This window comes from Ovis canadensis, chromosome 16, assembly GCF_042477335.2.
Source record: "Ovis canadensis isolate MfBH-ARS-UI-01 breed Bighorn chromosome 16, ARS-UI_OviCan_v2, whole genome shotgun sequence".
Classification (NCBI taxonomy): Eukaryota; Metazoa; Chordata; class Mammalia; order Artiodactyla; family Bovidae; genus Ovis; species Ovis canadensis.
The window spans coordinates 21,797,644-21,810,995 of NC_091260.1; the positions used below are offsets into that span (position 1 = coordinate 21,797,644).

Below are 13,352 nucleotides of genomic sequence, written 5' to 3' on the forward strand. Positions count from 1 at the left end.
TATATGTCACTTGGTTTGGCTTCCTGTATAACCATATTCCTTTTCTTAAAAACAGTGTCTGCAGTAATCCAACATGGTTAACTGCAAGCAATTCCTCTAAACATAATACATTTATATTTCAATGCAGTTCATTTATAGGATTTAGAAAAACAGAATTCATGAGATGGCTTTAACATTATGTAAAAAAAAACTAGTCATAAAAACAATGGATATAAAAAGTTTTGATAACGGAAAGATTTACAACTGGAATCATATATATTTTTACTAAAATCTTATCCTGCTCACAATATACAATGATAATAAGCTATACATCTTTAAAATATTTTAAGATACTTCTGTGGGAGGAATTCAGTCATTCCCTGAATATCTAGGATGAAAATGTAACAACATCAAGGCTGATCTGGTAGGGGCCTCTTTCAGGTAAAAGAAAATGGATCACTAATAGTTCATTAGGCTCCTATTAAATTAGGTGAACTGCCAAACTGTTACACATTTATGCATTGCATACAGTGCAGAGTAAAAAAGGAATCTGCACCTTCAAGCTAGTATTTCTCTTTTGCAGTTGCAAGTTTTCAACTTGGCAGAGTCATTTTCTAAAAAGAATAGGTGCAGGAGAGGGTAAAAATGGAAAACAGAATTGATTTCAAAAAACGGAATCCTCCCCTGATTAAGTATAACTTATTTACCATTCTAATACGAAAGCTTTGACAAAATAGAGAAACTTAAAACCAAATGTAACTTTTGTTATCCTAAAAACGAGTATGTCAGGACAGCCATTTTACAGTCTTGCATTTTCAAATACCTACTACACGATACAACTTATATTTTTTTTAAAAAATCTTTCCTTTAGGTTAAAACAAAAAAAGCACCGTTTATACACTCATCATTCAAGCTACAAGCTTCAAGGCAGGATTGCTACTGAGCTTCTTAACACAACTGTCAAAATCAATTTGTGGACAATCTCCAACTTAATTTTCTATATTTTTATCTGTGGAAGAACGGAACTGATTAGTGATGATTAAGGTAACGTGCTTAAAACTATGCAATCCTTGTAAAATCCAGTTGATTCTTAAAATCTGAAAACAAGTTAACAAGCGTTTGCTTTCAATAGGAAGAAAACCACTCCCCAAACAGGTTGCTTGTGGCGTGGGTCCGCTTCTCAGCAGCAGTTCCCTGGGGCGTGTTCGCGTGGGAGAAGTACAGCAGGGCAGAAGTGCAAAAAACACAGACCCACGCAAAACCCGTACAGTTATGTAAACATGTCGTGAAACCACGAATCCCCAAGGGGAAAAAAGCCGCCTGGAGACAGCGATCAGCCGTCGGAGTGTGGAGGCGGTGGTGGGTGCGGGCCCGGGACAAAGAGCGGGCATCCGGGGCAGCGCCCGACGGTGCCCAGAACCCGTGGGGAGCAGCTGTGCCGGGGCCCTCAAACGCCGCGGTTCAGTCAGCTCCCTGAGGCGCAGACCTTCTTCCTGCCACCCCTCAGGGGCTACGGGCCCTAACCTCGGACACCTGAAGAGCCGCCGCCCGCCCCCTGTCCGGATCCCCAAGAACGCCTGGGCCAGCAGCTGTTGGGCTTAGAACCGCGCCGCCGCCGCCGCCGGGCTCCAAACGGCCAGGCTGGCACCGATGAGGCGGCGGCGCCTCTCCCCGCGGCCGTCAGGCAGCTTGCGAACAGCCAGCCCCAGTTCCCGCCCTCCAGTCAGGGGCCGCGCACCCTCACGCCACCTACCCGGTCCCACACCATCCCAGAGGCCTCCGGCGCTCGGGCCCTCTGCCGAAGCGGCGCTGCCTCCCGTCCGGGGCCTGAAATGGCTGCGGAACAAAGAGAATCTGGGCTCCGGCGAGCGCCGGTCCGATTGGACGGGGGGCGGGGCCCGCCGCGGGAACGTTCGGCGGCGGTCGCCTTGGCAACGGCGCCGGGGCTGGGGAAAACCGCGGCCGGGGGACCGCGGGGCCTAAGGACCTGAGCCCGGCGGCGCGTGGCAGCGGTTTCTAAGCCCGCGCTGCAGGCTCGGGCCTCGGGCCTCGGGCCTCGGGCCTCGGCCCGCTGCCGGGCTCCAGCTCGCGCCTCCTGCGGCCGGCTCGCGGGCCCGAGCCTGTGGCTCAAGGAGGAGCCGCTGTTGACGCTGCTCTGTCCTGTGAGGCCTCGGACAAAATGGCCCTGCAAGGGTGGCTGTCTCCGAACACAACGGCCCTTCCCGGGGACCAACTCCGAAGTGACAGCCCTTCCCCGGGAGCCTATTTAATACCGAATGTGCCGCATATTCCACAATAATACAGTTCCGTCGCCACTGGTAAAAAGCAGAAATGTCTTCAATGGAAAGATAGGGTGGACGCTTGTCCGCGAATGTTACAGGATAGCTTTTGAGGTATGCTGTGTCTGACACATCGACTGCTATGTAGGTGAAATTAAATGCTTTCTAAAATTAGGTTTTACGTCTTCAGGCGTGTATTCATATAAAAGTGTCGTTTCTTGCTGTTAGAAATAACAGGTTCTCTCCGTAACAGGCCATCATGAGAAATTAAAATGTTCTATTTTCTGAACAGAAAAACATTTATACTTTATATAACTCAGTATATAAAGGTAGACGTTTTATATACTCATTTATTATAATGGTAGTGAGTAGATAGTTCCCTTCTCCACATTATTCTTAACATATACATTTACTGTATGTGAATATTTAAAATATTATTTCCTAAGGTGAGGATGCTGCTGATAATATTCTTCCTCACGTGGTCAATGTGTGTAAAAATACCAGCAGTTTTGACTATCCTGCTTGCAAATGCTGTATACATTATGTTTTGAAAATGTGTGGTGGTTGTTGCCTTCCAGGTATAGTCTAGATAAAATTATAGTACCAATACTAGAAGTGTGTTTTTCATACTGAGACATCTTATTTGTTAATAAACTTGTTAATTTTCATTTGCAACAACAGTCATTTTATGAAAAAATGTTTATTTAACTTAGACTTTGAGTATAAAAGGAGCTTTTCTATCATTAGGAAATTGAACATAGCAGAAAAAATATTTTAAATAACTAAAATATTTATAATTTTGGTTAACATTTTCTAACGGTAATTCAATAGCAGTTGCATGCAGTAGTGTGAAGCAAAAAGAGACCCCTGAAAGAGGAATAGATTACCAAGAAAAAAAATCTTAATGTCAATCTTCCTAGCTGGTAGTTCAGTATATCTGCAGGGATATTTATCCAAAATATGTATATTTATCCAAATAACAAACATTATATTTCTGCTTTTGAGAAGTCCTGTCATGGAACAGGGAGCCTTGTTCTCTATAAATCAGGGTATATGTGGTACTTGTATGCTACTTTACTAAAGAAAAATAACAGGAATACTTTTAAAATGTGTAGGATTAGCAAATAATGACAGGTGTAAAGATTTATTGATTAAGCAATTACTAAGGAATTTGCCTAATAGTTTGGAAATAGTTGAATTGGAAAGAAGTAAAGTATTATTTAATGTATGTGAGAAGATTTATTGACCAAGATATTTTAAAAGGAAAAAATACTGATTATCAATGTTTTGAAATTGAGACTAGGCAAATTAAATATCCATTCTTTTACAAAATGTAAATGAAAATGAATTGAAATTTTAATATAAAATAGTTCTCTATTGGATACAGAGATATTTAGACATGTAGGCTTTTAATATTTGTCCTTTAGGTTAAATTAAAAATATGTGTTTTAAACAGTAAATCTTCTTATCATTAACAAGGATTTATTAACATAGCTTATTTTATTTTAAATTTCCTGTTATTTTTTCCTCTTGGCACAATTAGCCAAATGAACTAGCATCTAATCCAGGAGTGTTTTCTCTTCACACCCAAATACAGTACAACAGTGCTCATGTGATAAACTTTTAAGAATTGTTGGTATTTTTAATGACATATTTGAAATTAAAATAGTAAGTAAACTTTGAGTTTAACTTCAGAATCATTACAGATATCATATTTTAAATTTCTGTATTAAAATTTATTTCTTAGGTAAAAACATGACCAAGATAAAATCAAGGCATGATAGAAGTTACAAAATAGTATTAAGGGAGAAAACATACCTATAAGCTTTCACCTTGGAAAGAAAAGATGCTTACTCTGTAGGTTGTAGCACTGTCAAAACAAGCATGAATCTCAGAAACAGAGTCTCTGTATGCACTTACAGACACTTTCAGTGTGGTCCTTCTGAGCTTCACTTTGTCTTAAACAGGATTAAATAAGATAAAGTATATTAGGAGCTTATTAGCAGAGTGTCTGACAGATAGTTGGAGGGCAATAAAAGATAGTATTATTAGGTATTAACACATATAAAAGAACAGATGTTTGAGAAGGAGGAATGGTTATTGAAAAGATAATAGGTCTGGAAATCCAGAAATTGTTAAATATTTTTAATAGTCAATTATTAGTGAGTATATAGAAACTCAGTAAGATAACTGAAACTATCTATTAGATACAGGGAAGCTTCTAAAATAGAAAACTTCCGAGAAATGCTTCCGTTTTACACTTCTGGAAAGTTGTGGATTCTCACTAGATCCTTTAACACTAGGTAGTTTAAGGAATTGCCTTCCATTGCAATATGTTCAGATTGGCAATAAGATAAAAACATTTAAAAAGTAATTATATAGAGGAATTTAATTCAAATGTTGGAAAAGGACAGTTGTATTCAATATTCAGATATTTGTAAATAATCTATAAGCATTTCTCACTTAAAGCAAACCCAATTTATAGTTTGTACAGAAGAGATATACAAGGGAATTATTATTAACTGGGAAAAGATTAACTTCAAAGTTCCTTTAACTATTAATACCTCCTAGTGATTAAAATATGGTTCTATTTATAAAAATGTCTACTTAGACTTCTGCTTCTGAGAAGATGGAGCAGACCTACTTTTTGCTCTTCTCACAAAGTACAGCTGAAATCCTTGAACACTACACACAAAACAAGCAAACATTTTACACATAAAACGTTACACATATGTTACACATAAAACATCCATGAAAGAGCGAAAACAGACTAGCTAATGTCCTGGAAACCCAAGGAATATAAAAATTAGTTACCTGAGTTTTCTTTTTGCCTCATAGATCCCAGACTTGAGACTGAAGAAGCTGGCTACTTGGAAGCGTCTATGGTGCAGACCAAGAAAGACCCAAGAAAATATTCCTCTGTGTAGCTGAAGGACCAGTAAAGGGGCAGGATAGCAGACAGAAAACATTTAGACAATAAATGTTCTACTCCAGACAAAAACTATGAAAAAAATATGGCTCCTGTCCCCTAATTCATGCTAGCAAAGGTCTGGTGGAGAGCCTAGACTTTCACCTCAACTTCCCCTTGCCTTTTCTGGTATCAGAGAAAGTTAAATAGGGAGTTAGGACATTGATCCCACTAACCAGTAATGGGAAGCCTCCTATCTTGGGTGTCAATGGAGGCCAAATAGGGAACTTGGACTTCTTCCCCAACCTGGCAGTAATGAGGTGGTGCCTGCTCTCCACCCCCACTTCCACTTGGAATGCTGTGCCAGAAAAAGCCAGCTAAAATAAAAGATTTAAATAAGATCAAAATCTCATAGTACAACACCCTCGATATCTAGATTTCACCTGAAAATCAATGATCATTTAACAAACTAGAAAGATTTCAAACTGTATATAAAAAAGACAATAAATGATAAAACCAAGATGAGAGGGTTGTTAGAATATCTGACAAAGATTTTAAAGCAGACAGACAGATCTGAGAAATGCTTCTCTGAACAGCTACAAAAACACTTGAGAGAAAAAGAAAATCTTTAGCAAAGTAATAAGAGATATTAAAAAGAACCAATGAAAACTTTAGAACTAAAAATTTAATACTTAACTAAGATCATGACACCTGGTCCCATCATTTCATGGCAAATGGAAGGGGAAAGGGTGGAAAAGGACAGATTTCTTCTTGCGCTCTAAAATCACTGTAGATGGTGACTGCAGTCATGAAATCAGAAGATGATTGCTTCTTAGAAAGCTATGACAAATCTAGATAGTGTATTAAAGAGCAAAGAAATCACTTTGCCAACAAAGGTCTGTATAGTCAAGGCTATGGTCTTTCCAGTAGTCATGTATGGATGTGAGAGTTGGACCATAAAGAAGGCAGAGTGCTGAAGAATTAATGCTTTAAACTGTGGTGTTGAGAGTCCCTTGGACTTCAAGGGGATCAAACCAGTCAATGCTAAAGGAAATCAACCCTGAATACTCATTGGAAGGACTGATGCTGAAGCTGAAGCTCCAATACTTTGGCCACCTGATGTGAACAGCTGACTCATCGGAAAAGACCCCAATGCTGGGAAAAATTGAATGAAGGCAGAAGGAGAAGAGGGTATCAGAGAATGAGATGGTTGGATGGCATCCCAATTTAATGGACATGAACTTGGAGAAACTCTGGGAGGTGGTGAGGAACAGGGAGGCCTGGCATACTGCAGTCTGTGGGGTCACAAAGAGTCAGATGTGACTTGGTGACTGAATAACATCAGCAGAAAACTAAGTGGATAGGTTTAACAACACAATGGAGGAGTACAAGGAAAGAATCAGTGAACCTGTAGATAGATAAATAGAAATTATCCAATCTAGCAGTAGAAAGAAAATAGATTAAAAAAATGAGCAGAGTTTCATGGAGTTAAGTGACTAAAGATCTAACATTCATGTCATCAGAGTCCTGGAAAGAGAAAAGAAAGGTGGGCCTAAAAATACTCAAAGAAATAATGGCTGAAAACTTCTGAAATTTGACAAAAGACATACATCTACAGTGTATTTTCAATGGAGGTCCCCAGACAGCTAAATGAGGGAGAGTGTTTTCAACAAATAGTGCTGGGACAACTGAGTATCCATATGCAAAAGGGTAAAGTTGGACCCCTACCTTGTACCATTTACCAAATTTAACTCAGAATGGATCATAGAACTAAATTTAAGAGCTAAAACTATAAAATTCTTGGAAGAAAACATGGAAGTAGATGTTTGTACCTTGTATTGGGAAAAGACTTCTTAGATATGACACCAAAAGCACAAGCAGCGAAAGAAAATACTAGATAAATTGGACTTCAATAAAATTTAAAATGTTTGTGCTTCAAAGGATACCATAAAGAAAGTGAGAAGGCTACCCATAGAATGGGAAAACGATATTTGCAAGTCACATACTGATAGACCTTTTCTAGAATAAAGAACTCATATTTCAATAATATAAAGACAAATAATCAAGTTTAAAATAGGCAAAAGATCTGTATAGGCATCTCTTCAAATAAGACACATAGATTGCCAATAAGCATTTGAAAAGATACTCAATCTCATTGTTCAGTTGCCCAGTTGTGGGCAACTGGGCAAGCTAGACTGTTTGCGACCCCATGGACTATAGCATGCCAGACCTCCCTGTCCCTCACCATCTCCCAAAGTTTGCCCAAGTTCATGTCCATTGCTTTGGTGATACCATCCAGCAATCTCATCTTCTGACAGCCAACTCATTGGAAAAGACCCTGATGCTGGGAAAGATTGAAGACAGAAGGAGAAGAGGGCAACAGAGACCTCTGACGCCCTCTTGTGCCTTCAATTTTTCCCTGCTTCGGGACTTTCCAATGAGTCATCTGTTTGCATCAGATGACTGAAATACTGGAGCTTCAGCATCAGCATCAGTCCTTCCAGTGAGTATTCAGGGTTGATTTCCCTTAAGATTGACTGGTTTGATCTCCTTGCTGTCTAAGGAGTCCTCCAGCACCACAGTTTGAAGACATCAATTCTTTGGTGCTCTGCCTTCTTTACAGTCCAGCTCTCACAACCAGATGTGACCACTGGGGAGACCATAGCCTTCACCATATGGACGTTTGTCGGCAGAGTAGTGTCTCTGCTTTTCAGCGCACTGTCTAGGTTTGTCATCTCTCTCCTGCCAAGAAGCAATCATTTTCTGATTTCATGGCCACAGTCACCATCCTCAGTGATTTTAGAGCTCAAGAAGAGGAAATCTGACACTACTTCCACCTTTTCCCCTTCTAGTTGCCATGAAGTAATGGGGCCAGATGCCATGATCTTAGTTTTTTTTAATATTTAATTTTAAGCTGGCTCCTCCACCCTCATCAAGAGGCTCTTTAGTTCCTTTTCACTTTCTGCCATTAGAGTGGTATCATCTACATATCCCTTATGGCAGAAAGTGAAGAAGAACTAAAGAGCCTCTTGATGAAAGTCAAAGAGGAGAGTGAAAAAGTTGGCTTAAAGCTCAACACTCAGAAAACTAAGATCATGTTATCCGGTCCCATCACTTCATGGCAAATAGATGGGGAAACAGCGGCTGACTTTATTTTTGGGGGTGCCGAAATCACTGCAGATGGTGATTGCAGCCATGAAAGTAAAAGACGCTTACTCCTTGGAAGGAAAGTTATGACCAACCTAGATAGCATATTAAAAAGCAGAGACATTACTTTGCCAACAAAGGTCCATCTAGTCAAGGCTATGGTTTTTTCAGAGGTCATGTATGGATGTGAGCTGAGAATAAAAAAAAAAAAGCTGAGCACTGAAGAATTGATGCTTTTGAACTGTAGCGTTGGAGAAGACTCTTGAGAGTCCCTTGGACTGCAAGGAGATCCTAAAGGAGATCAGTCCTGGGTGTTCATTGGAAGAACTCATGTTGAAGCTGAAACTCATACTTTGGCCACCTGATGTGAAGAACTGACTCACTGGAAAAGACCCTGATGCTGGGAAAGATTGAGGGCAAGAGGAGAAGGGGACAACAGAGGATGAGATGGCTGGATGGCATCACCGACTCAATGGACATGGGTTTGGGTGAACTCTGGGAGTTGGTGATGGACAGGGAGGCCTGGCTTGCTGCCGTTCATGGGGTCACAAAGAGTCGGACGCGACTGAGTGACTGAACTGAACTGAACTGATCTGCATATCTGAAGTTGTTGATGTTTCTCCCGCCTATCTTATTTCCACCTTGTAATTCATCTACCTGGCATTTCTCATGATGTGCTCAGTGTATAGGTTAAATAAACAGAGTGACAGCAGACAGCCTTGTCGTAATCCTTTCTCAGTCCTGAATCAGTCAGTTGTTCCATACAGGGTTCTAACTGTTGCTTCTTGACCCACATGCAGGTTTCTCAGGAGACAGGTAAGATGGTCTGGTATTCCTTTCTCTTTAAGAATTTTCCACAGTTTGTTATGATCCACACAGTCAAAGGCTTTAGCATAGTCGATGAAACAGGTGGATATTTTTCTGGGATTCCCTCGCTTTCTCTATGATCCAGCAAATGATGGCAATTTGATCTCTGGGTCCTCTGCCTTTTCTAAAACCAGTTTGGACATCTGGAAGTTCTTGGTTTGCATAATACTGAAGCCTAGCATGCAAGATTTTAAGCATGACCTTACTAGCATGGAGATGTGTGTAATTGTCAAATGGTCAGAACATTCTTTAGTACCAAACTTCTTGGGAATTGGGATGAGGATTGACCTTTTCCAGTCCTGTGGCCACTGCTGGGTCTTCCAGATTTGTTGACATATTGAGTGCAACACTTTGACAGCATCATCCTTTAGGGTTTTGAGTAATTCTGTTGGAATACATCATATCCACTAGCTTTATTGACAGCAGTGCTTCCTAGGGTCCACTTGACTTCACACTCCAGAATGTCTGGTTCTGGGTAACTGACCATACCATCATAGTTATCCAGTTCATTAAGATCTTTTTTATACAGTTCTTCTGTGTATTCTTTCCATCTCTTCTTGATTTCTTCTGCGTCTACCAGGTCTCTACCATTTCTGTCCTTTATTGTGTCCATCTTTGGGTGAAATGTTCCCTTGATATTTCCAATTTTCTTGAAGAGATCTCTAGTCTTAGCTATTAGGGAAATGCAAATCAAAACGAGATACCACTCCACATGTACTAAGATAGCCATAGTAAGAAGCATAGATAATAATAAGTACTGGCAAGGATGTGGGGAAGTGGGGGGGGGGGGATGTAAAATGCTAATACTGCTTTAGGAAACAGTTTGGCATTTCCTCAAATAAAAAGAGTTACCATATCTTCCAGAAATTCCATACCTAATGGAAATGAAAACATGTCTCCACAAAACGTGTGCACAAATATTCATAGTGGCATTATTTGTATTCAAATGTCCATCGATTGATGAATAAGCAAAATTAGTATATCCATACAATGGAATATTCATTGGTATTTTAAAAAGGATAAAGTATTAATACATGCTGCAATTTGAGTGCACCTTGAAAACATTTTGCTAAATGAAAGAAAGCAGTACTGGGGACTGTGTATTGTACAATCAGATTTACATGAAATACCTAGAATAGGCAAATTTACAGAGACTGAATAGATTAGGAGTTTCCAAAAATTGGAGGGGAAATCAAGAGTGACTACCGACAAGTATCAGGTTTCTTTAGAGAGGATGAAAGCAGTCTAAAATTAGATAGTAGAGGTTACACAACCTCATGAATATACTATAAAACACTTTATGGTAAACTTTAAGAGGGGAAATTTCATAATATATAAGTTATGTCTCAGTAAGTCTGTCATTTATAAACATAAAAATGAAATCCAAGTAGGATTAATCAAGCAAAAAGAAAATCCATGTCAGGACACATAGTTCAACTTCTAAAAATGTAAAGGAAAAAACTGAAAGCTTAGGGAACAAGAAATGACACCTTACCTAAAAGATAATATGAATGACAAGTGAATTTCACACCACAAACTATGGAGGCTGAAAGGAAATAATACTGTTTTTCAAGTGTTGAAAGAACTATCAACCCAGAATCCTATATTCAGCAACAATACCTCTTTAAAGAATGAAGGAAAAATCACAATATTATCAGATGAAGGAAAATTAAGAGATCTTGTCACTAATAGACTTTTTTTTCTAAAAGAATGGTTAAGGGAAGACTCTAAACAGGGTGGAAAGTATAAAAGTAGGAATATAGGAGCATTGGTAAGAAAGAACAGGTTAAACAAAAATATAGGTAAATGTAATCGATTTCCTTTCTTCTTGAGTTTTCTAAATTTTATTTGGTGGCTGAAGCAACTATTATAACATTGTCTGATGTCATTCTGAATGTAGTTTGAGGAAATATTTAAGACAATTGTATCATTAATGGAAAGGTAAAGAAACATAAAGGGAAATGCAGTTTCTATACTTCATATGTTTCTGAGTATACTGGTGCTGTCATTTTACCGTTCAAGTGAAGTGTAGAAACCTTATATATAGAAACATATATATATAAATTATATATATACATTTCTAATTATACTCATATATATGTGCATATATGGGGCTTCCCTAATTGTTCAGATGGTAAAAATCTGCCTGCGGTGCAGAAGACCTGTATTTGATTCCTGGATAGGGAAGATCCCCTGGAGAAGGCAATGGCAACTCACTTCAGTATTCTTGCCTGGGAAATCCAATGGACAGAGGAACCTAGTGGGCTGCAGTCCCTGGGGTTGCAAAGAGTCAGACAGGATTGAGTGGCTGATACACTTTCTTTCATATATGTATGTAATTTAAATAAATATATGTATATATAATGTAATACCTAAAGCAACCAGTAAATAAGCTATATAAAGAGATGCATGAAGAAACATTACAGGCAAATCTACATGGAATTCAAAAAATGTGTGAGTAACCCACAGGAAAGCAGGAAAAGTAAATAATAATAAAAAAAGAACAGACAGAAAACAAGAAGTAAAATGACAGCCCTAATATATCAATTACATTAAACATAAATGTATTTTGATTGGCAGGAGTGGATTAAAATAATGACCCAAGTATGTTTACAAGAAACTCACTTCAAATATGATACAAGCAGGTTTAAAATAAAAAGAAGTAATAAAGAGCAGAAATCACTGAAACTGAACATAGAAAAGCAATAAGGAAAATCAATGAGACAAAATGCATCTTGGGGAAAAAAATCAATACAATTGACAAACCTCTAGTAAGACTGAAAAAGAAAGAAGACACAAATTACTGAAAACTCAGGAACGAAACAGGGGATATCACTACAGACACTGCAGAAATCAAAAGGATGATAAAGGAATATTACGAACAACTTTGCACACATACATTTGAGAATGTAGATTAAATATACCAATCCCTTGAAAAACTCTAGTTACCATAACTTACCAACATAAAACAGATTATTTGAAATCACCTTGTAACTATTAAGGCAATTGAATTCATACTTTTAAAACTCTTCCAAAAGAAATCTCCAGGCCCCGATGGTTTTGCTGTAGAGTTCTACCAAGCATTTAAAGAATTAATACCAACTATACACAGTCATGCGAAGAGTTGACTCACTGGAAAAGACTCTGATGCTGGAAGAAACTGGGGGCAGGAGGAGAAGGGGACGACAGAGGATGAGATGGCTGGATGGCATCACTAACTCGATGGACGTGAGTCTGAGTGAACTCCAGGAGTTGGTGATGGACAGGGAGGCCTGGCATGCTGCAATTCATGGGGTCGCAAAAAGTCGGACATGACTGAGCGACTGAGCTGAACTGAATACACAGTCTGTCCTAGAAAAAGAGGTGAAAACACTTCTCAACTCATGTTGTATAGTTACCCTGATACCAAAATCAGAAAAAAATAGTATAAAAAAGAAAACTATAAACTAGTATCTCTCATAGACTCAAACATAGACTCAACATAGACTCAAATATTCTAAACAAAATAGTAGAAATTAAATTCTACAAATATAAAAATAATTATAATATAAAAATAATTATATACCATGACCAAATGGGTATTCCAGGGATTCAGGGCTAAATCAGTTTTCAGAAACCAATCAACATTAGTTATCACAGACATGCAAATTAAACCACAGGTGATAAGATATCCCTACATGCTCATCTAAATGGCTGAAACTGAAAAAAATATGACAATACCAAAATCTGATGAGAATTCAGAGAAGCTGAATCACTCATACATTGCTATCGGGAATATAAAATGGTATGGTCCCTGTGGAAAACAGTTGCACTTTCTTAAAAAACGAAACATGCGACTACTGTATGAGCATTTGTCTATATGAGCACTCTTGAACATTTATCCCAGAGAAAGAAAAACTTACTTTCACACAAAACCTGTCCATGTACATTTATAGCAGCTTTATTTGTAATAGCCCCAAACTTGAAACACCTCAGATGTTCAATGAATGAATGGTTAATGAAACTGTGGTATATTCATACTACTACTCAGTATGTGGAATACTACTCAGCAATAAAGAGAAACAAATTATTGATATACACAGCAACTTGAATGAATCTCCAGAGAATGAAAAGTGGAAAAAATCCAATCCATGGTTTCTCCTAGCAAAGTTCCTTCTCTCTGCTTGCTTTTC

The 13,352-nt window shown here is 38.6% G+C and overlaps 1 protein-coding gene and 1 long non-coding RNA gene across 3 annotated transcripts in view; one reads left to right on the forward strand and one right to left on the reverse strand.

Moving 5' to 3' along the window:
• Positions 1-2,178, reverse strand: part of TNPO1 (transportin 1) — an 84,752-nt gene extending 82,574 nt beyond the window's left edge. For both annotated transcript variants that reach the window (XR_011249647.1, XM_069556200.1), the window contains exon 1: positions 1,733-2,178. Coding sequence is in view for 1 of the 2 variants with exons in the window: in XM_069556200.1 (XP_069412301.1) it covers positions 1,733-1,747 (15 nt within the window). In the remaining variant the exon portion in view is untranslated. The remainder of the gene's footprint in view (positions 1-1,732) is intronic.
• On the forward strand, positions 1,802-5,771 carry LOC138421826 (uncharacterized). Its single transcript, XR_011249649.1, has 2 exons — positions 1,802-2,372; positions 5,097-5,771. It is a non-coding gene; the product is annotated as an uncharacterized lncRNA (long non-coding RNA).
• Positions 5,772-13,352: the final 7,581 nt, after the last annotated feature.